Genomic DNA, 22,922 nt, shown 5'->3' on the forward strand with positions numbered 1-22,922 from the left:
AGAACGACACTACTTGAATATTCAACGTCATTCTTGCCACAGTTGCAAATTTTGCAGACTAAATGAAAACATCTCATGTGTACTTAGCTTTACAGAGAGTGCAAAGTTGTACTTCAGGCCTAGGATTAAACTGCATTTGTACAAAGATCAGGAAACTAAAAAGTATGTTTTCAGCATACCATACTGTTGTATACACATTTCATCTATGTAATATTTTGTACTTTTACACACATAAACAAGCAATAAAGTGATTGCTTTAAGTCACAATGCAGTTATGAATGGTCTAACTGCTAATATTTTAGTTTTCTGAATTGTGTATATGAAAGCTATCAGAACACTACTCTATCATTCATATAATTCCCTGAGGTTTATTCTTAAGAAAGAAAAGAAAATCTAGAAGTACCAACATATCTATTTTGAAATCCACCTTTCCATTTGAAAGTTCATAGCATCCAGCAAAGTACTTCATAACTGTCAGATATTTTATGTTTTGGCTATGTATGCATGCATTTGTTATAACTTACTGTGTATGTTTCTGTAGCCATATTTAATATTTCAGAAATGGTCAAAGAAAATCTAACCCTTGAGGCTACAGAAAATGTTTTAATTTGAAAATCTCTCAATGCAAATTCCACAATTTTATGTTTAAAGTTTCTTTTCAAAACCAAAAAAGGCCAGAAAAACAAAGCAGGGTTGTTAACAGTTATTATCACCCAAACAATCTTTGCTCTGCCCATTATTTTTAAAACTGGGACTGCCTGATTGTTAATGATCATAAAGCTGATTAGAATTTGACTGAACTGAAGGGAAGAGTGGTCTTCGGGTTAAGGCCCATAATAGCAGTTCAATTCTCAGAGTTTTTAAGGTTTATGTTTCCAAGACAGTTTTCTCTTGCCACCTAATGACTAGAAGAATCTCTTTAGAGAAAGAAAGCTTGTGTAAATGATTATAAGAACTAAAACCCATCAAATACAATGAGGGTCTTAACAGCATCTCTGTATTTGGCAGCACTGTAGGCCTTGCCCTCTTCTGGCTCCACTGCTCCGCTCTGTGGTGCCAGATGTTTCCTAGCCCTCCTCAGTGGTACTTCAGAGGTGCGAAGAGGAGGGAAACAGAGCAAATTATGGAGCATCGCTGCTCCCTTGCACTTCACATCCACAGAAAGTTCCACTCTGCTTCCTTCAAGTGCCAGAATAGGATATCGGTCCACTTGCAATACTGTGTGTGTGCTTGTGTACAGCCTGCCTTCATAATGTTGTGTATATCTCTATATTTGCATGTATTAACAGTTCATTTTAATGTTCCTATCTAAACATATATGGAAGGAATAGCTTTGTATTTTAAATAGGTTCTGATGGAAGCGTATGAAAAAAAAGAGATTCATTTGCCTCATTGGTCTGTAAAATACTAACTAAAAACTAAAGATGTTACCTTTCCAGTGAGGAGCAGTTGGTCATTTCAAGGTGCAGAGAATAACAAAATTACCCACCTTCCCATGATCTGGGCTCATTTTCATTCTGTGCCAGGTGGTTGCTAGAGTTTGACAAATGATTGATTTGGTTTCAAAGGGTTCTTGAATTGCACAAAGTGTTTTTCATATTAGAAAAGACATGGTCATTTTTTCCCCACAAGTTTTAAGATTTATGACCTCGCACAAGTGTTGTAAATTAGTTCGTTTGCTATTTATTTTCTCTGGATTGCTGTAATTGGTGTCATTAGCTGAAGGGCAAGTTTTACAGATGGTTAGAGGGATGGCCTTTTAAACGTGCACCGTTTATATTTATTTATTTTTTTAAACACTGCTGCAGGACTGCAAGTCAGATGGGTAGACTGCTACTTCCCATTTACTCACCCTTCCTTTGAGATGGAGATCAACTTCCAAGGAGAATGGCTGGAGGTCCTGGGCTGTGGGGTCATGGAGCAACAGCTAGTTAACTCAGGTACTGAAACCCCTTTACTTCATTGACATCTCTATTAGCAAACACTTCTAGCGCAATCAGTTTCACAGTCGGAAATGCCCCCTACTCCCTGGTGAGTACAGACATCCCTGTTAGTAGCAGCAGCAGCAAATAGTCCTCAGATGGAACGCAGACCTTGCATGCTGCGATTTCAGCCTGTTAATTGACTGAGTGAGCTGGAGCCCGCAAGCAGAAAGCTTGTCTTTTATTTTGTGAGGTGAGGAGACAGATGAATCTCAGCTTTAAAAGATAAGCTAATGAATTGGTGTATGTATTTTTCTGTCTTCCAGGAGAAGTCAAGTGCACACAGAGTTCAGATTTAAAAGTGTCATAAACAAATAGCATCCCCTATTATTTGGAATATCAGAATGTGCCATTATCTCTAAAGTATAGAAAGAGGAATGGGACGTCTTTCATATTGCTGCTTGGTTGTTGGGTAAATGATAGGTTGCCTTCTGGTTTTGTTTTGTTTTTTTGCTCCCCAGATTGGTTATTTATAAGTTTGAAACTGCACTAAGAGCAGCATCATTTAATTTAGTTGGAATTATTACTGAGAAAATATCATCTAACATGACTTGCCGTCTAAAACTTGCACGTAAGCAGAAAGGAAGGAGAAGAGAAATTGACATTTCTTTCTGATTATTTTCATACAGAGAATTTTATGAGCTTGTTTTTTCATTGGCAAAGAATAGGCAATTTGCTTTAGTGCAGTGCAGCTGGTAGGTGCTCAGACCTCTGTCAGTCAGTGTCTTTCAGTACCATTTGTTAGGAATGGGAGCCTTTTGGGGTGTGATCCATTTATTTCTTGCAAGTGCTCTTTCAAGTAGCTATGTTATATACAGTTGATTTTGTTGCAGTTGCTTTCCTAAGCTATTGTTGTCTTTTAATGTGCTGTAAATTCTTTCTTTTGAAGTTCAAGTCTGATGACTATAAATGGCTCAGTTTTCCAAGTACTTAGGGCTTCTTGTTTTCTTCAATGTTTGCATGTGTTTTAATGTGATGATTTTCCTTTTAAAAATGTAAATCCTCTTCCAGAGTTCCTCCCCAATGGGTTAACAGTTTATTCTAAAGATCTTTTTAGGGCTATCATGTTCATGGTGTAATAAATGTAATACAGATTCTGATCAGCCTCAGAAATGAAAGACTCTAATATTATTTCAATCAGACGTAATAGACTAATGACCAGGCTTTCTTGTTGAAAAGCTTTTCTGTTCTGTTTAGGTTCCTTTAATGTGTGTTAGAAGAGCTAAACTGTGGTCTCAGAGCAATTAGTGTGTGTGTGTGTGTGTGTATGTGTATCTGTGAATCAATGTGCATGAAACACCAGTGGGAAGTTTTCTACCACAATCAAAGCTTTCAATTTAATATGCCTTCAGCTTTTTGTCACACTCTGAATAATGGTCTTCAAAATTATGTCCCTTCTGTACCAAAACTTTTCTAACTAGTTGTTTATTGTAATTCTAATCTTTCAAGGAACACACAAATCTAGTAATTCAAGTCCAGATTTTGAATGACTTTTAGATTTGCATTATTAATTTAAAATCATGTTATTGATTTTTTTAAAAAAGATTCTTTTACTCCATTAGCAAGATATTTTTAGAGGGCTGAAGCTATTTGTCATGGAAGCGCCAATCATTTTTTACTTTATTTAGTGAGAATTGCACTTTGTGTAGCCATAATTTTGTTTTTCTGCTCCCTCCAAGTGGCTATGCAAAAACATTTGGCTAAAAAAGCTGAGTCTAATGCCTCTCGATGTGACTTTATTGAAGCATTAGAATCTGTTTGCCACAAGTGAGGAAGAAGTGTGGTCATAATTTGCATTGGCTAACAATTAGTTGATTAGGTTTAAAATAACAATGAGGGCAAGGTAAGTTAATGTTTTCAGTCAAGTAAAAAGTCAAACGCCAATCTTCCCTGCTTGCTGCTGCTCCCGGTATTCTTTTCTTTATTCCTATTTTACAACAATTTAAACCCTAGTAGGTTTTTGGAATGCCAGCTTGGTGAAGCCAAGTTTTATGGCAGCAAGCTGCCTTTGTCCAGAATTGAAAATTCAGACATCCAGAAAGAAGGTTCTTCTGTGAAGAAGGGTGAAGATGAAAATTTTCTTTCCTAGCTCCTTCAGCTTTTTTGTTAGCAGTACTGGAGTGCCCTCCAAAGCCATCCTAGATTTGAAAAACAGTGATTTTTCAGTAGTTCCTTGTTTTCCACCTTTAGAATATCCTTTATGCCTCCAGTATGCATGATCACTGCTTTGCTTATTACCCTGGTCCCATCCCCTTAAATCTCTTTGAAGCACCAAAGCTTTTAGTTGAGTTACATTACTTTGTCAACTTTGTTGTCAGAGTACAAGTCTAAAGCATATTGGTTATGTAGGACTCTCAGGTTAAAATAAAACCTTCACTTTTAAACCAGAGCAGATCAGCAAGGAGTAGGGTCTTAATCAGCCCAGGAGAGGAGGCCTGTGACTTCCAAATAGCTCTGTCCTTGTGCCTTGGTTCAGCATACTGTCTGCTTACCTATATGGGAGGCAGCATTATTTTCAGTCAGTGGAGAATTGCAGGCGAAAGAAATTGAGATGGACTGCTCAAAAAACCATACTTATGGAAAAACACTAGTGGTTCTCCTCCGCTTCCCACCCCAGTTGCTCACTGATTACAAAATTCCTTGACTACGGATAGGTATCACATTGCCTAACATTAAGCATCTAGCCTTGGTGCTCTGACCCACAATACAGACATACCTCCTCTGACTAGGGAGCAGACACTGGTGCCTACACCTAGATGCTCTGAATCTTTCCTTTGTTAGATTGTCTAGAATAGACACTGGGGAATTGCTTGTTCCTGCCTCAGTCTCTTCACAGGCTCTACCAGAAACCAGCTCAGTAGGGCTGAATGAAAAAGAGAAACGTTCCTCGTTTTTGACTGGCTAACCTGGTGCTGAAGGTATTTCAGTTACTTGTCTTGGTGTGCCAGTTCACAGGCTGAAAGCGAAAAGATCCTTTTCATGGTATGCTGCACAGCTTACTGATAAAAGTTGGAGAAGAAACTGATGAGTTTGCAGAAATTGTAGGGGAAGATGCAGCAGAATGAACAGAAACTGAATGAAATCTCTACAGCAGATATTTCAAAAATATTTGTTTAAACTGATCTTACTGAAATGCATTGTGCTTGTGCACAGTTTATCCTTTGCTTCAAAGAATTTCAATGTTCCAATAAACTAAATAACTAGCAGAAAGACTTTGGTATTTTCATATGGTCCATAGCATTTCTAGTATCTTGCGGTTTTGGATTTTTGTCTTATGGGCTTTTTTGCTTGTTATTGACTACTAAAATACATATTTATGAAATCTGATGTTTGTGGCCAAGTATTGCTTTTCCTTCCAAAGAAAATAATATTTTCCCAAGGGGAAGGAAGATAGATTTTACCTACAAAAGCCTCAAATCCTTTTATATTGTGTGTTACTGCTTGAATATGAAACACTAGTTTGTAAGGCAATCGGAAACAATCACTCAAAGCATAAGTTGGATGTGCCTGGTGATCTTCGGTGGTTGTAATTTAAAGAGTCTTTGCGGATGCTTCAGCACAGATGATTTTTATACAGTTTTGTTTCATATATATATGTGTGTGTGTGTGTATATATATATACATATATATGTGTGTGTGTCTGTGTGTGATAACTGAAGAAGCTTTGGGGACAGATTAAAAGACAGGGTCAAAGGGGCTGAATATTAGGCATTAAGTAGCTGTTTCTTTGTGTTGACAGATGATTCTATCAAACTGGCAGATCTTGTAATGACAACTCCCTGCCTGAAATACTTCACTATAGTTCCTTGGAGGTTGACCTGAGTATGCAGCAAATTTTGATGGTATTGACAGATCATTTAAGATTTTCAGTCTTGAGTGAAGAGTTCCAGTATAGCTTTAATACCCGATGGAATCGACATTAAACTTGTTAAATTGTTATTTTCCAAAAGAGAATAGCCTGTTGAAGTCTTCTGATGCATTCTTATGTTTAGAGAGAAACTTTTCTTTGGTTTCAGCCTCTTTTAAATAGAATGTGATACAGTCCTTCGGTACATGTAAATAGAAGTGTACTGGTCATAGGGAAAAATCATCACATTTGTTCAAAAATATTAAGAATATTCTTCATCACCTGCCTTCCCATTCTGCTCATTTTTTCCTTCTTTTGATGTCTGTGAAGAGGTTCCGTAGCCTTCTCTTTTTTTCTTATGCTTTTTAACCAGCTAGATTTCCAGTTTCTGACATGGATCTCCACAGTACAGGTGTGGTAAAGAACCCAAATCTGAGAGGTAACAAAACATCACTTTTTGTTGAAATTTCTCAAATAGAACACTCATTCCTTTATTGTCTGCAGACTTTGCTAGTGTTTTATTGCACCCTTAACATTTCACATACTTAAAATGTTAAACCATTTTTGGATTTGCCAAGAGAGGGGCAACCAGCCTCATTCTTCATCATTCACTGGGTAGTGGGAGTGATCCAGTTTTGTGAACCATTCAGACTTTCTGTGTTAACAGCAAGGAAGGTTCCTGCTGTCTTGGTGTGTGAATGAGCAAACGCGAACTGAAAAGAGCTGTAGGTACCATTTCTATTAAAGCCAATCCAGATGCTGAGTGTTTTTTGAGTTATTTTGCATTCAGGAAAGTCTTCTACTTCTGACTGCATGGAGAATATGATGTGTAACAGTGATATTAACTATTTTTAAAAGAAAAAGTAAAACATATATGCTACTATGATGTTTTATTTAAATTGTTGAAAAAATATGCACTACTGCAAGGACACAGAATTGTAAGGAATGATGTTACATGTTCCCCTATGGCCGAAGATGCTAAACTAGAGCAATTATTTACTGTAGGGTGGACAGAGAAGTTCACTATTCTAATTTAATATTCAGTAAAAAGTATAAAATCTAACTTAGCATACTGTTTAACTTTTCATTTTTATGTGCATTTTGTTTGTCATCTTAGACTATACCTGAATAGGAATGTTGTATATGAATTTTAATATAAAGAAAAGTTATTTTTAATCTGGTTAGTGCTGGAAAAATATAGAAATTTTTACAATACACTTGTAAGTATTTTCAGTTTTAGGTCCATGGTGAGGATAGGAAATGCAATAGTACAGTAGAACTAATATCAGTTGACATAAGACTTTTTCTGTGCTTCGAGAGACTTGTTATTCAAGATTTGCAGAGATTGTGTTCACTGGTACGTGCTGAAGTTCACAGATCTGTTTGGGTTTCTATGATTGCAACCTTGGAATACAGGGTATTTGCTTACTCAGAGGCTGTGATCACATAATGTTGCTTAGTACCTGTGAAATTGGAAGCAGTTAGGGTGTGATCCTTTGCTGATTGAAATCAATGGCCGTATTCCCACTGCTCAGTGTTGCAGAATATGTTAGCTGGGGGTGGGGAAGCATGAAAATTGGACTAAAGTTGACCCCAAACTCAGAGACCAAAAAACCCCAGTCATTTAAAAAAGGACATTTTAAAGATAATTCCATATTATTGGCGACTTTTCCTGCTGTTTTTGAACTTTTGAACTTGTATATACTACGGGTATATAACGTAAGGATGGCACACCAGATCAAGTCAAAGGTCTGCCCATCCCTGTATCCTGTCTCTGATGGTACCCAAGCAGGTGCCTCGCAAAGAGTATAAGAACACAGCCTGGGTATACTAATACTTCCCTGATGTGCTTCTGCAGCTGTTGGTATCCTGAGCTGAAAATACCTCTGTATTTAATAGCCCCTGTAGATTTTTTTCCATTAATTTGTTGAAGTACTTTTTTGAGTCACAGTAAACCTTTAGCATCTGCAATGTCTTGTAGAAGAATTTCTGTAACTTAGCTTACATGAGGAATCACCTCCTTGTTGTTTTGACTCTTGTCACCGACTAGTTTCAGTTGCTGCTCCTTATCTAATAGGAGCAGAGACAATGGATAGTTGTTCCTTTTTCCTTTTTTATGCCACTCATGATTTGTTTAGATCTCAGGCATAACTCTCAGCAGTGATTTCTTTCCAGGCCAGAGGGTCCTGGTCATAAAATAGCTCCCTGTATGGAAGCTGATCCATACATTCTGGTAGTCCTCATCACTCTTATCTGCATCTTTCACGGGTTTTTGCTGTAGGAGGACTGCATGTAACGTTCAAGCTGTGGGCATACGGTGTTTTTGTACATTGGCATAAAGACTTTGTGTTCTCTTTTCCTTTTCTGATGATTCTTAACTCTCATTTTGCTATGTTGACCTTTAATGAGCCTTGAGTTGAAGAATGAAGGAAAATTTGGTATGATGACTACAAGAGATAATTGCTTCTGATCACTGGACTGGTGGTTTGAAATGTTTGGAAAAACAGTCATTCAGCTCTGGTGTGAAATTGGTTTGATACCTTGTTTCCTAAGGTTATGAATCATGAAGGCAGCTGTATTTAAGCTACTAACAGGAAGAGCTGGTAAGGGTTTCCTGCTCTGTTTAGGTTTTCTACCTTCCACCTCAGAAAGTAGTATTGATATTTACAGTCTTAAGGAACCCATCTTTTTGTTTCTTGGATTGAAGCTGAATCTAGTAGGGAATGGTGTAGGGGTTTGGAAGAGGAAATGTCAGTTTTCTGGCCTGAATAGGGAGGTATTGTCATGTCTTCAGTGAGGAAATGAGCGGACGATGCTGGACCTTAAGTAAGATGAAGGGAAGCTTTTGTCAAGTTTGCATGTGATTATAGGTTTAAAAGTTGCTGGGCAGTCTTGGGCTTTGAATTGTGTGTGATATCCTGAATTTATAGCAAAGGTGGTTTTCCTAATACTTTATTCCTTGTTCATTTTGTTTGTATTTCTCATGAGGAATAATTGCCAATCTTGTCTAAACACCTTCATAAGTGCCATTGAACACAAAGAAAGGAGTTTGTAGTAACTTCAACAAAGCATTGCTCTTGTTTTAAAAGGTGGAAGCTTATTTGTCTTGAGTGTACTCCTGGGTGAAAGCTGGTACTTGAAGTATAAGTTTTTCCTATTTGGTAGCCCTTTTACAGATCAGTTGTAGGACTTAATTCCAGAATTTAAATATTACTGGGCCCAGTGCTGCCACCTTCAGCCCAATAGCAGTCTTAACACGTAGAACTCCCTTGGCTGCAATGCTGCAGTAAATAGATCTTTCTTTATTTGTTTATTGAGGACCATCAAAATTGATATCTGAAGGGAAGTAATAACTTTAAGTTCTTAACTTGTCCACTGTCGTCTTTGCTTTGGGGGAAAGGATTTTCAGGTTTTGACAGTTCTTCATGGGCAGCAAATTAGTAGGCAATAGAAAAATTATATTGATGTTACCTTGCAGACATAGGGTTTTTTCTTTTAATTTATGAATATGTTCTTAAATAAAATTTTAGTTATGAGTGAATTAGGTTCATATATCAAGCAGCAGGGTATGTTTTGGGGAAGGGGAAATTTAATATCTTTTATCTAGCAGGTTTTTTGCTGTTCAGCTCTTGCCTGGTAAATGACATTAAAATGTTGGAGCAGATGGTGCATGTGGTGTAAATAGTATGCAGACCCATGTTCTGTCTATGCTAACAGCTCTCAGCAGGGACCTTGAAATAGTTAAAGCTGTATGTGTGTATATTGATATAGCATATAGGGGTAAATATAATGCATTTAAAACACATTTCTGCAACATTTTAAGGTGAAATTAAGGTTACAGAGTTATATTGGTGCCCTGAGTAGCTAGGACCTCCCAAGAACACTGGTTAAAACTCAGGCAGTGGTCTTTTGGGTGGAATAGTTCTTCCCACAAAGTAAATCCAAAGTGGTTTAAGTTTGTAGTGTAAGCCTCACAGCTCCCCATTACAAACCATTCAGTGGTTAAAATCTCCTCTTTTTTAGGTCACTGTCTCCTGTGAGATCTCATCACCACAGCACCTTGATGTCTCACCCTTGCGAGATAGGGAAGTGCTGTCATTCTTGTTTTATGGGCTGGAACTAAAGTATGCAGGAGACTGTCACATGCGCACGCACGCGCACATGCACGCACACTGCAGACAAACGCTTTAGCTGCCTCAGTTAACAAGTTAGCTTTCTTATGATCCTTATGTACACAATAGGGAGAGAAGGTCTTCCAGAAGGGAGCAAGCCTGTTTTGAACACATGATTCAGGCTTCTTTTCTGAATCACTCTGCCAGGCAGCCTCTATCTATGACTAGCTGCAGGGGGAGCCTTGTTTCCTAATTTAGGCAGGTGTCTGAAGTTAAGTGAATATGCTGCAAAGAGATGATGTCCTAGATTAAATGAAATTAATGGGAAATTAGGAAGGGTCTGAGTCTGAGTGATTTCTCATTGGTCTCAGAAGTTGTCTGTGGCAGAAAGTGGAGTTGAATCCAAGCTCTAGGTTTATATCCCAGCTTCTGAGCCACCTGTGTCTCAAATCATTTTAGCAATTACATTTCCATATGTGTGTGTGTATACATACTTATATATATCTATGTATGTATGAGTGTATATATGTATTTGTATGCATATACACATGCATATATGGAAATACAGAGGGAGACAAATTTGGCCTACTTTGATTTTGTGTGTGTGTTTTTTTTTTTCCCCAGTGTAAATAGAAAAATTGATCATCACAGCTGCTTAATTTTAGGGACAATCCATTGAGCTGGCAGCCACTGAAGTTTTGCTTTGGCCAGTTAAGCATGGAGTCAGCCTAGAATTGTGGTATTTTAGAGAAAGATGTGATAGAGTTGTCTTTGTGGTCTACAGCATTTCATATAGATACCCACAAATGTATGAATGTGGCACATCCTGAGAAGTGTGTGCCTAAGATGGGGCTGAACAGTTTAAAAGGGAAAAAGCAGTAGAGCAGATGACCTGATTTTCTCAAAAAACCTTTGGGCAACCTGCCTCAGTATGCACAAGAAGAGTAGTTCCCATTTTAGTCACCAGGATGGCTTTACAATTTCTCTGCTTCCAAACCAGCAAAACAGTTATGCACATGCTCAACTTTCAACCTTTTAGTAGTCCCATATAAAGGCCCAAACATGTAAGCTGAAGTGGGGGGATTAGCTGTCCTTAGTTGACTACCACATCTCTCAGGTAAAAAGCAATCAGCCATAGCCAGGGTCAGCAGAAATATAAGCCACTTTTCTCATCTTCTTCAGACTAGCAGTTAGTGCCAGCCTCCTTCATGATCACAATCCTAAGTCGTTGTTTGCGAAGCATCCCAATCCAACAAAGCAAACAGATATCACTGGTACGTGAGTTGGGCCTTAGCTTCTGCTTTAAGTTTTTGCAGGGTTAGATCCAGAATCTTGTGACCTTGCAGGTTCAAGCTTTTAAAGAGCCCATATTTTCATATTGGGATGACTCATATATAGAAAAGCTATTTCTTTTGTCTCCTTCCTTCCCGCTAAGAAGAAATTGGGGAGAGTTTATTTCCTCCTCTTGAATGAAGACTGCCTTTTGGGTTTGACTTTGTTTTGGTTTCTTTTAAACTGACCAGAAGGAAGTCTTGGTCTTGCCTTGATAAATAAACCAGGGCATGGAAAAATGTTGCACAGAGATGATGCTCCAGTCAATCTAAGGATGCACTGTTTTATTTGTTATTTTATTCTCTTATTCTATTACCCAAGGCTACACCACCAGGCTTAATGCGTGTGTGTCTTTATAAAGTTATACCTTTCCTTTGCTCTTCCCTTTCCCTTGTCAAGATGATAATTTTCCTGTTGTGTTCCTTAATTTGTAGCTCTATTTTTAAAACTGGTTTTCCTTCAAGTTTTTCATCCAGAAGGAACCCATAAAATTTTTGAAATGTTGCTTTCTCTGATTTTATTACCTTTGACAGATTCATTATGTATGTTGGAGTTGGTGTTCTTCAGAAGAATTAATATAAGCTTACTCCCAATCTGTTATGCGTTTGTGTAGAATGAATGAATATTGTGTTCCATTTTATGACAATTCAGTTACACCTATTTCTTGGAAATGTGTTATTTATTTACAGGGGTATTTTGTGGGGAAGTAAGTATAGGACTGAATTCTCAAGTAAATAGTTATTATAGAACTTGGATGATCATTTGAATTTATGATTCCATATGATCTTGCCGGTTGAGTGTTAGAATAGCATGGTCAATGGGTTAAAAGGATAATTTTCCTTTCATGGTACAAGACTTCATTTTTATTTGGAATTTATGTTCCTTATCTTCACAATTTAGGAATCTTTTAGTGCTGTCTTTGTACTTCATTTTCTCTTGCCCCAAAATCTCTGTGAAAAGTGTTAACTTAGTCTAACCTTGAAACGAGCAAGGCTAGTTATTTGAGGGACTGGTGCATGGTACTTCTTTCCAGCCAGTGAATGAAACTTCTCCATAGCCTGTGAGACTGATTTTAGTTCACTTGGAATTAACAAAAGAAAAAAGAGATGAGAGTAGTTATATCCTCTGCATGGGTGTAGTTGGATCCTTTAATGTTAATACTGCATTTGAAGCTGTTTGCCCATGTGTATGTATTGCCTCTCCTTCCCTTTATTTTTTTAATCAAAAGTAAATTAAAGGTTTAGTAATTCAGTATGATTTGTCTCCTTGGGATCCAACAGGAGGACTAGAGTACCCCACACCAGAGAGAGCTAAATAATGACGGATGTAGTTTATTAAGCAGCTCCCAAATAAAAGAAAGTGCTACTCTCAAAAAACTTGAAGAGCAACAATTTATAGCACAGGGAAGGTGTTTCCCTTGGCTTTATTTATGCAAATGAAAATACTGCCAAATAATAGTATTGAATTACCACACTGTTATGTGATGAATGCTGAATGTTTTTAATCAGCCAAAAGCTAGTCCAATGAGCCTAATATAATTCCTCATCAGGCTAGGATACCCTGCGGGTTTTTTTGTTGAATTGTAATATTAATTTTTGCTATTCCCAGGATATTTATCAGGACTACCCAACTGAAGGTGGAGAAGAGACTTTACAGGCATGTGTCTAACTGTTCCTTACTCTGCTACACGAAGCTCAGTTGAGATAGTTTTAATTCAGCCGAGATTAGGTAAAGCATTTCAGAAAATATTTCCCTTTGCTAGATGGCAAATACAAATTGGTTCCTCATTTCTGGAGAGGGAGGTTTTGGTTAGAATGCTCCTATTTTGTCTCATTTCGTGTCTTTCAGGTTTCTGTATGGTGAGTTGAATGGGTGAACACAGTTCTTTCTGATTGCAGAGGCTGAATATACCCTCTCCCCTCTCTGCTCCGTTTGAGCATTAATAAAATAACAAACCAGCAGTAGTGCAAGGGTGATCAGCCTTCCCAACTCTGTACCGTTTATCAGTGTTTTCATGTAGTTGAGAGTTGTGAGGCACATGTCTTTAAAGGGTAATGAGTGGGGAAGAGAAACCTGAGTAGCACACAGTTGAGAGATAGCGGTGGCTTTCCAGTGATCGCACCCGTGTGGTGTGGCAGGAGTCCCGGCTGAACCCATGATACCAGCCTCTAATGGTTCCTTTCTGTCTGCAGCTCAGAAGACTGGATTGCCCAGCTGTCTGTATGCCAGAATAGTGGTCCACTGCTGACTGTGTGTGAAGCAGTGGCTGGGGTCGTTCATTTGAATTGCATGCAAGCAAATACAGAACAGCTCAAGCCAGCTTCTGGCCACGATTTCTCTGTTATTCCCTGCCAACAGAATAACCTTTCATATTATTATAAACTCTAGCTTTGTACAAGTATATGATAAGTCAGCTCCACTAGCATAGGTTCCATTTTGTCTTGTATAAATAAGAATAACTTAGTTTGAACCTTGCTTGAGTTTACTCTTCAGTTACCTAGATAAGCTTTGTAGTCCAGTATTCATAAACAAGGCAGTCGTAAATAGAGAGGATAAAAGTTATCACATTTAAATAAAAAGGTGTTGGGAAGAAAGTGATTAGGCTGTGCAGGAACATCCGTGCCTTAATACGCTTCTAGGAAGAAGAAAGTCTAGAATAGGTTTGGCATCTCTGTGCTAGCTGGAATTTATCTGTAGCACAGCTACAGAGAGTAGACAACCAGTTCCAGGCAGTGTACCAACCAGTTATGAGCAAAATTTGCTATTGCACCTGAAATGAATCAGGGAAAAATGCCAGCCTTTATTAACACTTCTGCCCATGTAAATAACAGTGACAGATTACTAATAGATATTAAAGTGATGTCTCCTTTTTCCTGAACAGAACAGATGCCATAAATTATGTAGTCTAATGACTATGCAGTGAGCATTACTAATAAGTTTGGTCCTAACTGTTCTGACATAGTCCAAGGAAACTTCTGTATGAAGCAACAGATGGAGTATAAGAGGTAACCACTGCACTAGTCTGGTGCCTATTTTCTTTTAGGCCAAGTGTGGGCTTTTTGGGAGGGAGGTGAGGGAGAGTGGTTGTTTGTTTGCAAGGAAGACTGGCAGTGTTGAATGAGCAGCCCAAACTTCAGCATAAGAAGGTCTTGCTTGCTTTTGAGAGCCATTTGGATTAATTAAAAACTTCAGCTGAATAGTTGAAGATGTTGACAAGATCTGAAGATCTGTTTTCTGGGTCATTAAAATGTTGCCTCTTTGAAAAAAAAAAAGGCAAAAAAAAAACCTCCCAGCAAAAACCCCATAAGGTGATTGCTACAGCTTTAGCCCTCTTCATCTCCTTACTCTGCAAGTGAGCAATAACTTTTACCTCCTCTTTATCTTCAAATTGTGAGAAGAAAGGAAGAAATAATGGTTCTTCCAGTCCTGAGAATTGCTGCCCTTCTTATGCTGAAGTTTGGGCTGCTCATTCAACTGCCAGTCTTTTTTACACTAGTGACAGAGAATGTCGCTGACATTGTAATTATGAGCTTTTCCTGTTTAAAAAAAAAATAAAGTGGATTTACTGAATTTTCTTTTAGAACACTGATTGATGCAAAATAGCAGTGGAGACTGTAATAGAAGAGAAGTTATGAGGATCCATTTAAATAAGGCAAGAGACGCCAGTTAGGACTTAATCTTTGACTGTATGGGCTGAAAAGTATTTAGCTAATGAATTATTGCAAAAGAACAAGTAGAGTGAGGGAAATCCTTTTCTCATATTAATTCAGACTTAGTTAGCATGTTTCACAAGTGACATTCAAAGGTAAACTCTGACTGGAATTCTTTTTTCATCTTGGGGAAATATATTCACAATACAGTTCTATCGTATGGCTCACAGCAGAAACTAAAATTATTAAGATATCTCAGCTGCTCTGGTAGAATCCATTGTATCACAGTCAAGATGAGAGCAGAATTGCTCACTCTTACAAGTGCTAAATTACTTTCTATTCTTAATGATTAAAAGCTGGTGATCTTTTTAAAAAGGAAGACTGTACTCTGCCTGTATTGGCACTTGCTGCTGCTATATTTGTTTATTTAGTAAGAGGTGGAAGTTCATCTTAGAAGGGAAAGGCTATTCTTTCTTAGGTTCTCTGCCCCCTAGGGGCAGATTGTCCTGTATCTACCTTCTTGTGGTTATTTATTTGTACTGTACCTTGAAATCTGAGGTTCTAGCCGTGTTGAGAAGACGTTTGTTAAGTTAGCTGGATTGCAGCTCTTACCCACTTTATTAGTTCCTATTGTTCATGTGCTTGTGAAGTGCATTTACTATAGCTACTTTAAAGCAAGGAGTTCACTTAACCCCTCTGAAGATGCACTCAGTCATGCAGCATTTAGAAAAAGTTATTTTGCCTGTATTTTTTTTGTTGAACTTTTGTTTCTCAGATGAATTCAGAAATTAAGAAAAATTCTGTAATGTTGTAACTTACTTAACAAAAACACTGAAAGAGCTAAGAAGAGTTTCGTTTCCATGTCAGCATTGATACTGCTTTCACACATCAATAGTGAAGTGGAGCAGCCTGCACATAAGCAGTTGCCATGTTCTGCATATGGCTGATTGAACGAGCTGTGAGCAAACATCTGACAAACGTTGTAGCACCCTCCGTAGAGCTTCCTAAGTTCTTCTATAGCATGTATATGCTTTTGTTTTTTGATAGTAGCCAGGTGATGAGAGTGATGCACCTAGTGTCTGGAATTCTTTAAATTTGACTCCAGGAGCTGCTGTCCCAGTGGGACAAGGTACAAGCTGCTTTTTTGTTTTGGCAGCATGCAGTGCTGAGTGGGGTTGTTTTTAGCTAAAAACAAAAGCAACCTCCCTCTCCTCCTGCCCCCAACCCCACTTTTGGCCTTTCTATTGTTAATCAATGCAAGGTAATCTCACCAGAAGCAAACCTCTACCTGTATATCCTGGGATGGAGAGAAGGAAGCACTCGATATTATGTCTGTAATTCAGTGAAGAGCGAATAAAGCCATTTATGTGGTACCCTAAATAGTTCTGTATTTGTCATCTTTGTGGCTGTCTCAGAAGCACTGAGTCTTAAAAAGAGGGGAGGAGAAAAAGGGAATATGAAAGATCAGTGGGCATGATGTTTACATACATGTGACTGTTAACTGCCTCTTTATTGTTATGTTACAAACTATTCAAAAAAAAAGTCAACAACATGGAGTTTTCTACTAGATGCTTTTATGAAAATGGTATTTAAAAACAAGAGAGAGAGCACAATTAGAAGATGAGACAGATAGACATTCAGGTCATACTAAACCAAGTAGTTCCAGGAGTAGCACAACCAGTCTTTTCCTATAGACCTCTATGGGTTCTCTGATATCTGACAGAGAATGAACTCACGTTCTTGCCTCTTCTTCATGGGTCAATAATTAGATCAAACTTTTCTAACAGTCATTGTCTCCCTCCTTCTGTCGTTCTTGGTTAAATTGGCGTGTGGGTTTAAAAGTTTTCAGTGAAAGTGAAGGAACAGCAGACATATGCAATGCACATGCTTGGAGCCTAAGATTAGGGTGGCATTGTTTTCTGAGACTAAATTAACGTAACATTCTTAGAGGTGAAAATGAACAGTTGCAATCATCCAAAAACCCACAGATACTTTACTTCACTGTTTTTCAACAAACAGCCTCTCATGTTCTGTGCTTTCCACCACACCTGCAGGTGTGATACCCTGCAGGAAGAGAAAATCATTAATTCTTTCCTTGAGAGGCTCAAATTTGAAAAAGACAGTGCTCCCCTACAGTGACCTTCTTGCTGCCGTATGATACTCTGCAGGAAGAGAAAATCAGTAATTCTTTCCTTGAAAGGCTCAAATTTGAAAAAGCTGGAGTTTCCCTCCAATGACCTTTTTGCTGCCTTATTGCCACCTCCCTTTCATTATCTCTCTTCTCATGGGGCTTGAAGAAAAATGCAAACACCTTAAGTTAGAGAAAAGCTCTGTGACTGCACAATTCACAGGTGGAGTTTAAGGAAGGTGAACTAAGGGGCACTGAATCTATAATTTCTTTTATGTATTCAGTGTGTTTGTGCAATACAGAAATAGCAGGGCCTTCCCAGGCTCCCTGGAGGCACCCAAAAGGCTTCTTAGCAGAAAGGAGTAATTGCAGCAACTATGGTGGCAGCTGAAGGACAACCCCAAGACCGTTTTGAAACCGCAGCTGAGCAAATTGTGTCAAGGAAGTGTGACAGCAGGGGACATACCTGCATCAGTTTATGAGCTCTGTTCTCCCCTACCTGTTGAAGTCTTGTATAAGTCTGTGAATTCAATAGGCTGCAGTTTGTCACAGGCTTTGCCTGTTACTCCAGGTTCCTGACGCATGCTTTGAACAGGAAAGGTGTTTTAACAGATGATTGAATGCCACTACTGGGGGCCTGCAGTCTGGTCCGTTGACTTGGATTTTCTTGCTTAATTCCTAGAGTGTTCTCTTAGAATGACAGTTTTAGTTTGGATAATCCTACATACTTGAATTGCTTGCTCTGTTTTCTGTAGAGGTGCTAAACTGAAGCTGAGATGCCCATTGCCTAGGTCTTCCCTCTGGGAGAACAGAAAAACATGGTGAGGAGTCATGACAAAGCTAAGTGTGGGATTGGAGTGAAATGCTCTACTAGGGTTAGGTAAGAGAAGTTGAGCACTGGTGAAAATGGGGAATGAAAAAGATGGAGTAGCTGTTCCTTGACAGCTGAAGTGTAAGATGTGGTAACAGCTGTAACTGGAACAGAGAAAAGGTCTGAGGAATGAACACTTGTTTTTTTTTTCCCCCCCTCTAAATAAAATTAAAGCTTTTCTTTCTTTTAAGGATATGCCAGTTGAAAAACTAAAGATAAGATGTAAAGTCTGATGGCTTGAAGGGAGTATATGGAAGACCAATGTGCTTCAACAACCTTACATCCCTCTTCTACTATTCCTTAGCCTTACCAGACTGTAAGCTTTCTGAGGTGGAGACCTACCATACTAAAAGTCTCCTCACTCATGTTTGGTCTTCATATAAATAAATAGTGTTGAGATATGATGCTTTGGTACCAATCCAGGCTCAGATCATTTCCTGTAGGTGCCATGGTTTTGAGGAAGTATTATTGTATGCATATGCTAACACTGTGTCATCTTCAGCTGCTGAAGTGGATTTGCCATCTGAAACTTCTGTATGATGAACCTATTGGATTTTTTTCTTACCAGTTATGTGGGGAAAGAATAATTAAGAGGAGTTTTGCCTCTGGCTGCCCTCAGTGAAAGAAACATGACCAGTCTTTGCTGTTCTGCTTAGATACCATCTGTTGGATGATGATAATAAAAATGGTGATGTTATTTAGCATTTTTCATTGGTATGTCTTAACAATTTTTATAAAGGCTATGTTATTAGACCTGTTTTACAGAAGGGGAGGTTGTGCCACAACTCAGTGAAAAGACTTGTGCAACATTACCTTGCCATCTACTTTGAGAGACCAGCCATCTGTGGCTGTTTATAAGGGCAGCTTTACTGCTACCTTGCCACCTTCCACTTAGAATGTAACGTGTGACTTGTTACCTGTTTTTTTCCATTACTACATCCTTTCCAGAACATTTAAAGCTTGATCTCTGGCTCAAATAGTTTGCTAGTGCTGGGTTTTTCTTTTGTTTCTGTTTTCACCTGAGAAGATCTGAGCTGCAGGAAGCAAAGCAAGCACTGAGTGATGTTCCAAACTATGAGTGGACTCCCAGGGATCCACAAGGTTTTTCTTAATAACCACATATTTTATTTTTGCAAGGGTTGTTTTCCTTTCCTGTAACAAGTGGTTGGCTTGGTGCACTTGAGCTGATGCATTACAAAAGGTTGTGAAAACCCTCCCAAATTACTGGTTAACAGTTCATCTGGAATTCCATGGTGAGCAAATTCCAAATGCTAGGTTATAGTTAATATGATTAATAATAGATGCTGCCAAACTAGAGAAGAATAAAATGTACATGGGATGTCAGTTCTCATGTGTCAGGATGATCACTGACTACCTGAGCTATGGCTGCTGAAACGTCATCTGTAGCCATATTATAGCGCAATTACAGTTTCTGATTTCTGTAGCTGACAAAATACCAACATAGATGGCTCCTTAGGGCTGAACCCATTACAGAAGATTCCTGTATATGTTAAAATGGCTAGCTTTTCAACTCAGTTCTCAAAGGAGCTGATTTTTTTTGTACTGTAGTGAGTACTTTCTAAATATCCTTAAAGTCTTGGTTCTATCTGCAAGATGATCTGCAATTTCATATAATAATATGTCATTTTGGTCCTGCTCTGGTGATTAGTGGAGTAATCATGTATGTACAGTATGTGCATGTTTCCTGCATTGACCAAGATTAAAGTATGGACATGCTTTCTGCTAAGAATTGTTTGATTTGATTTGGTGTTTGCTTTCTGTACAAAAGTTTCATAGTTAGGTGTTTGGAGGTACTGGTGTCTACATTAAAACTATTCAATAAGATTTTCATTAACTTCATGTCCTTGTCAAGTTTAGTCTTATTCAATTTACTTATCTACCAAATGGGGATAATAACTTCTCTACTTATCACTGTTGTTTGACTTGATTAGTAGTTGCAAAATGCTGTGACACCTACAGATGGAAGTCAGTCAGCAAGTACAAGGTAGTCTGGCAGTAAGTGCCCTGGTTGGTAAAACTAGAGTTGCCCAACCTTGAATAATAGTGAGGAGCAAGCAACACATGGCATGGATGCCAAAGGTGGCTTCTAAGCCAGTAAGATAGTGAATGGCATGCAGTGGGGCTGCCATAAAACTGGGAATATGGAGAGAGGTATAACTTCTGACTCCCAGGAAATGCAAAACTGAGCAGGACCCCATGAGAACAGCTGTCTGATGTAGAAACAAGACATTGATGAAGGAGTGATTGGCAGCCTCTTATCTCTTTAAAAGGTAGCATCACCTGGTCTCTGTGGAACACCTACCAGCCTGCTTAAGTTCAGAAAGAAAAATGCAAACTGGTATGCTGTCCTTATCAGGTGGATAACCTTGCTTAGTCCATGTATCAGTAACAGCTGATAAAGATTCTCCTTTAGCAAAAAGGGTTAGTAGATGCTGTGCTTCTGGAGGAAGAGCACCTGTGCTGTGAGGCTCTGGGTTTTTGTAGTTAATGCTCTTAATTGCATTAGTGCCAAGGAGCCCCAAAAGGGGATTATTGTGCTTGAGCATACACTGAGCAAACAAAAAGTATCCCTGCTGCAGAGTTCATGAAAACTAGCACTGAACTGGCATGTAATGAGTAAAGAAACTAGCGAGTGTAGGGAAAACTGATTAGATCTGTCACTCTGGGCTTCCTAACTAAGCTAGTAGCCTTCTGGGTGTCACTGGTCGCAGTGCTTTCAGTCAGTCTGCCCGGAATAATGTCCCTGTTTCAGTGTCAGCCAAGGGCTGACAGAGCCCCAGCCACACATAAGAGAGTTTTGCTGAGCATTATTTTACTAGTGCATTTTTATATTATTATTCTTTTTACTGACTTGAAGATAAAGATATATGCTGACAAGGCTCATGCTGAAGAGTTCTGCTCTAGCTCTCTGATCAAAATTTAGGACTATCGTCTACCATACAAACTCATTTTGAGAGGTATCCAACTTGAACAGTTCCAGAATCCATTTGTCATTGTTGCTTAGAAGCACTTGAGGTTTTTGATACATTTTCAATCACTGCTTACAGCACTCTAATGTTTTCACAGCACTTGGCTTGGTGGCTTTGGTCCTTTGCTGCATAGGTGATTTTTATTCTCCTTAAAACCCTCTCTGCTTGCACCAGCTGTGACTTGTGCCCATCAAGGTAAAAAGGTAGCATTTTTATTGCTGCTGCAATCTTTTTGTACCAGGTGCTTATAGGCACTAGTGATACAGCAGCCTCCAAGCCAGCAACACCGGTTGCAAAGACTCTGTGGGGGCAAGGTGAGGACTAATGCCTATTTCCAGCCCCTTTGGTGCGAACTGCTCCAAGCAGAGAAAACCCCCTCTATCCTCCCCAGCATGTCAAAATGTGGCAGCTAGCTGCTAATTGCCTTTACAGTGATTCACATGCCATCTGCCATTGCTGGGATCTTTTGTCATGTATAGCAGACTCTAGGCAGTTCCATAAACTTCATGTGGATTTGTGTGTTGTCACCCTTTCTTTTGGTTTTGAGAGGACGGCATCCTCTGGGATAAGAGGAAAAAAAAGGCAAGAAAGGTTGTTTCAGTTGTATGCCATTAAGGGTTCCCCCACCCTCACAGACACCAACTCGTGGATGGTGGGAGAGAACTGTCAAAAATAATAAAAATGCAAAGGTTTATTATGTATATGTATATCACACCTCATCTGTAACCCAAGAATGAGCAGAAGAGAGCGTGACCTCCCCACACAGTGGCTTAGAGGGGCCTGGTGAGGCATTGGGAGCCCTGCTTGCTCAGAGCCATGATAGGGAAAATAAAGGCGTAGGTCCTGTCACAACTTATATAACAATTACATAAGAGTGCTGGTGCCATGACTGTCAAAAATAAGCAGAAAAGATATCCCCCCCCCCCCTTCTGCTTCCTTATGACTTGACTCAGAAGCTGTCTAAGTCTAACGTGCCTTTGTTTACTCCCCGGAGTGGCTGGGGATCCTCTCCTCCGGGGAACAGGGGGGCTTTTGCTTTTGTGTAATCCCTCCTTGTTTTGTTGTTAGCTCTTATTTCTCCTCTTCTTTTTTTTTCTTTTTTTCTCCTTTGCCTGCATTTACATTTTGATCTCACTGCTGCTGCTGCCACTGCTCTCAATAATTAAATGTTTTATCAGCATTTTCTAAAGCACCTGGATGATTGCTGAAATGCCACCTTGTTTTAAAGTGGTCTCTTCAAAGCAGAGATGCTGCAGAACCTCCTCAGTGTTTTTTGTTCCATTCAAGCCTTTTTTTGAAAGTGCTGATATGCATCTTCTATAAGCAGGCGTGTAAGACACCTTAATATGTTAACATATTAGGAAAGGAGGTGGTGAGGGAGGATGAGAGAGTGTGACCTTATCCAATCAGCCCATTCAAGGGTGCAAACCAAACACTGTTTCTCTGAGCACACCCGCACACACCACTGGAGGGTGTCACACGCTTCACTTAGTGCAGGCTGGCCTGCATGCCGGTGAATAAATTAATTTGGTCACAAGGAGTCAGAGAGGTGACTAGGAATGGGGGCCTCCTCATTCCCCAGGCAAGTGTTTTGCCAGCTGAGCTAAAGGGTCAGTTCATTTAGCTTGGGCCGGCAATGGCACTATTATATAATCCTCACAGTTCCCTCCAAACTATCGTGGTACTAATCCTTTCTGTTGCTGCAGGGTTGCTGCTGCAGCAATTTATTTGTTTATTTTATTCGGCTTTTAAGCAACAAAGAAGTTTTTGGCTCGCTTTTGGGGGGTTTTTTTGTTTTTCTTTTTTTTTTTTAACATGTATAATTTGCAGAATCTGACAAAGCAAGTGGCTTGCGTGATCTCGCGTGCTCATATTATGAGGTGATTAGAGGCGCGCTTCAGTCAGCCGGCGGGCTCCCTGCGGGGCGGCCCTGTCCCACCGGCACCCGCAGTGTGCCCCGGCTGACACGGGGGCGCGGGAGGGCTGTGCGGCGTGCGGCTGCAGGATGGC

General features: G+C 39.2%; 1 protein-coding gene across 13 annotated transcripts in view; it reads left to right on the forward strand.

Moving 5' to 3' along the window:
- FARS2 (phenylalanyl-tRNA synthetase 2, mitochondrial) overlaps positions 1-22,922 on the forward strand; it is a 288,914-nt gene that overhangs the window by 80,580 nt on the left and 185,412 nt on the right. For 11 of the 13 annotated variants that reach the window (XM_067290815.1, XM_067290813.1, XM_067290814.1 and 8 more), the window contains one exon: positions 1,809-1,940. The exons of the other annotated variants lie outside the window; for them this stretch is intronic. In XM_067290815.1, the coding sequence (XP_067146916.1) occupies positions 1,809-1,940 (132 nt within the window). The remainder of the gene's footprint in view (positions 1-1,808; positions 1,941-22,922) is intronic. 13 annotated transcript variants of the gene reach the window in all.

The sequence above is a fragment of the Apteryx mantelli genome, chromosome 2 (assembly GCF_036417845.1).
Source record: "Apteryx mantelli isolate bAptMan1 chromosome 2, bAptMan1.hap1, whole genome shotgun sequence".
NCBI lineage: Eukaryota > Metazoa > Chordata > Aves > Apterygiformes > Apterygidae > Apteryx > Apteryx mantelli.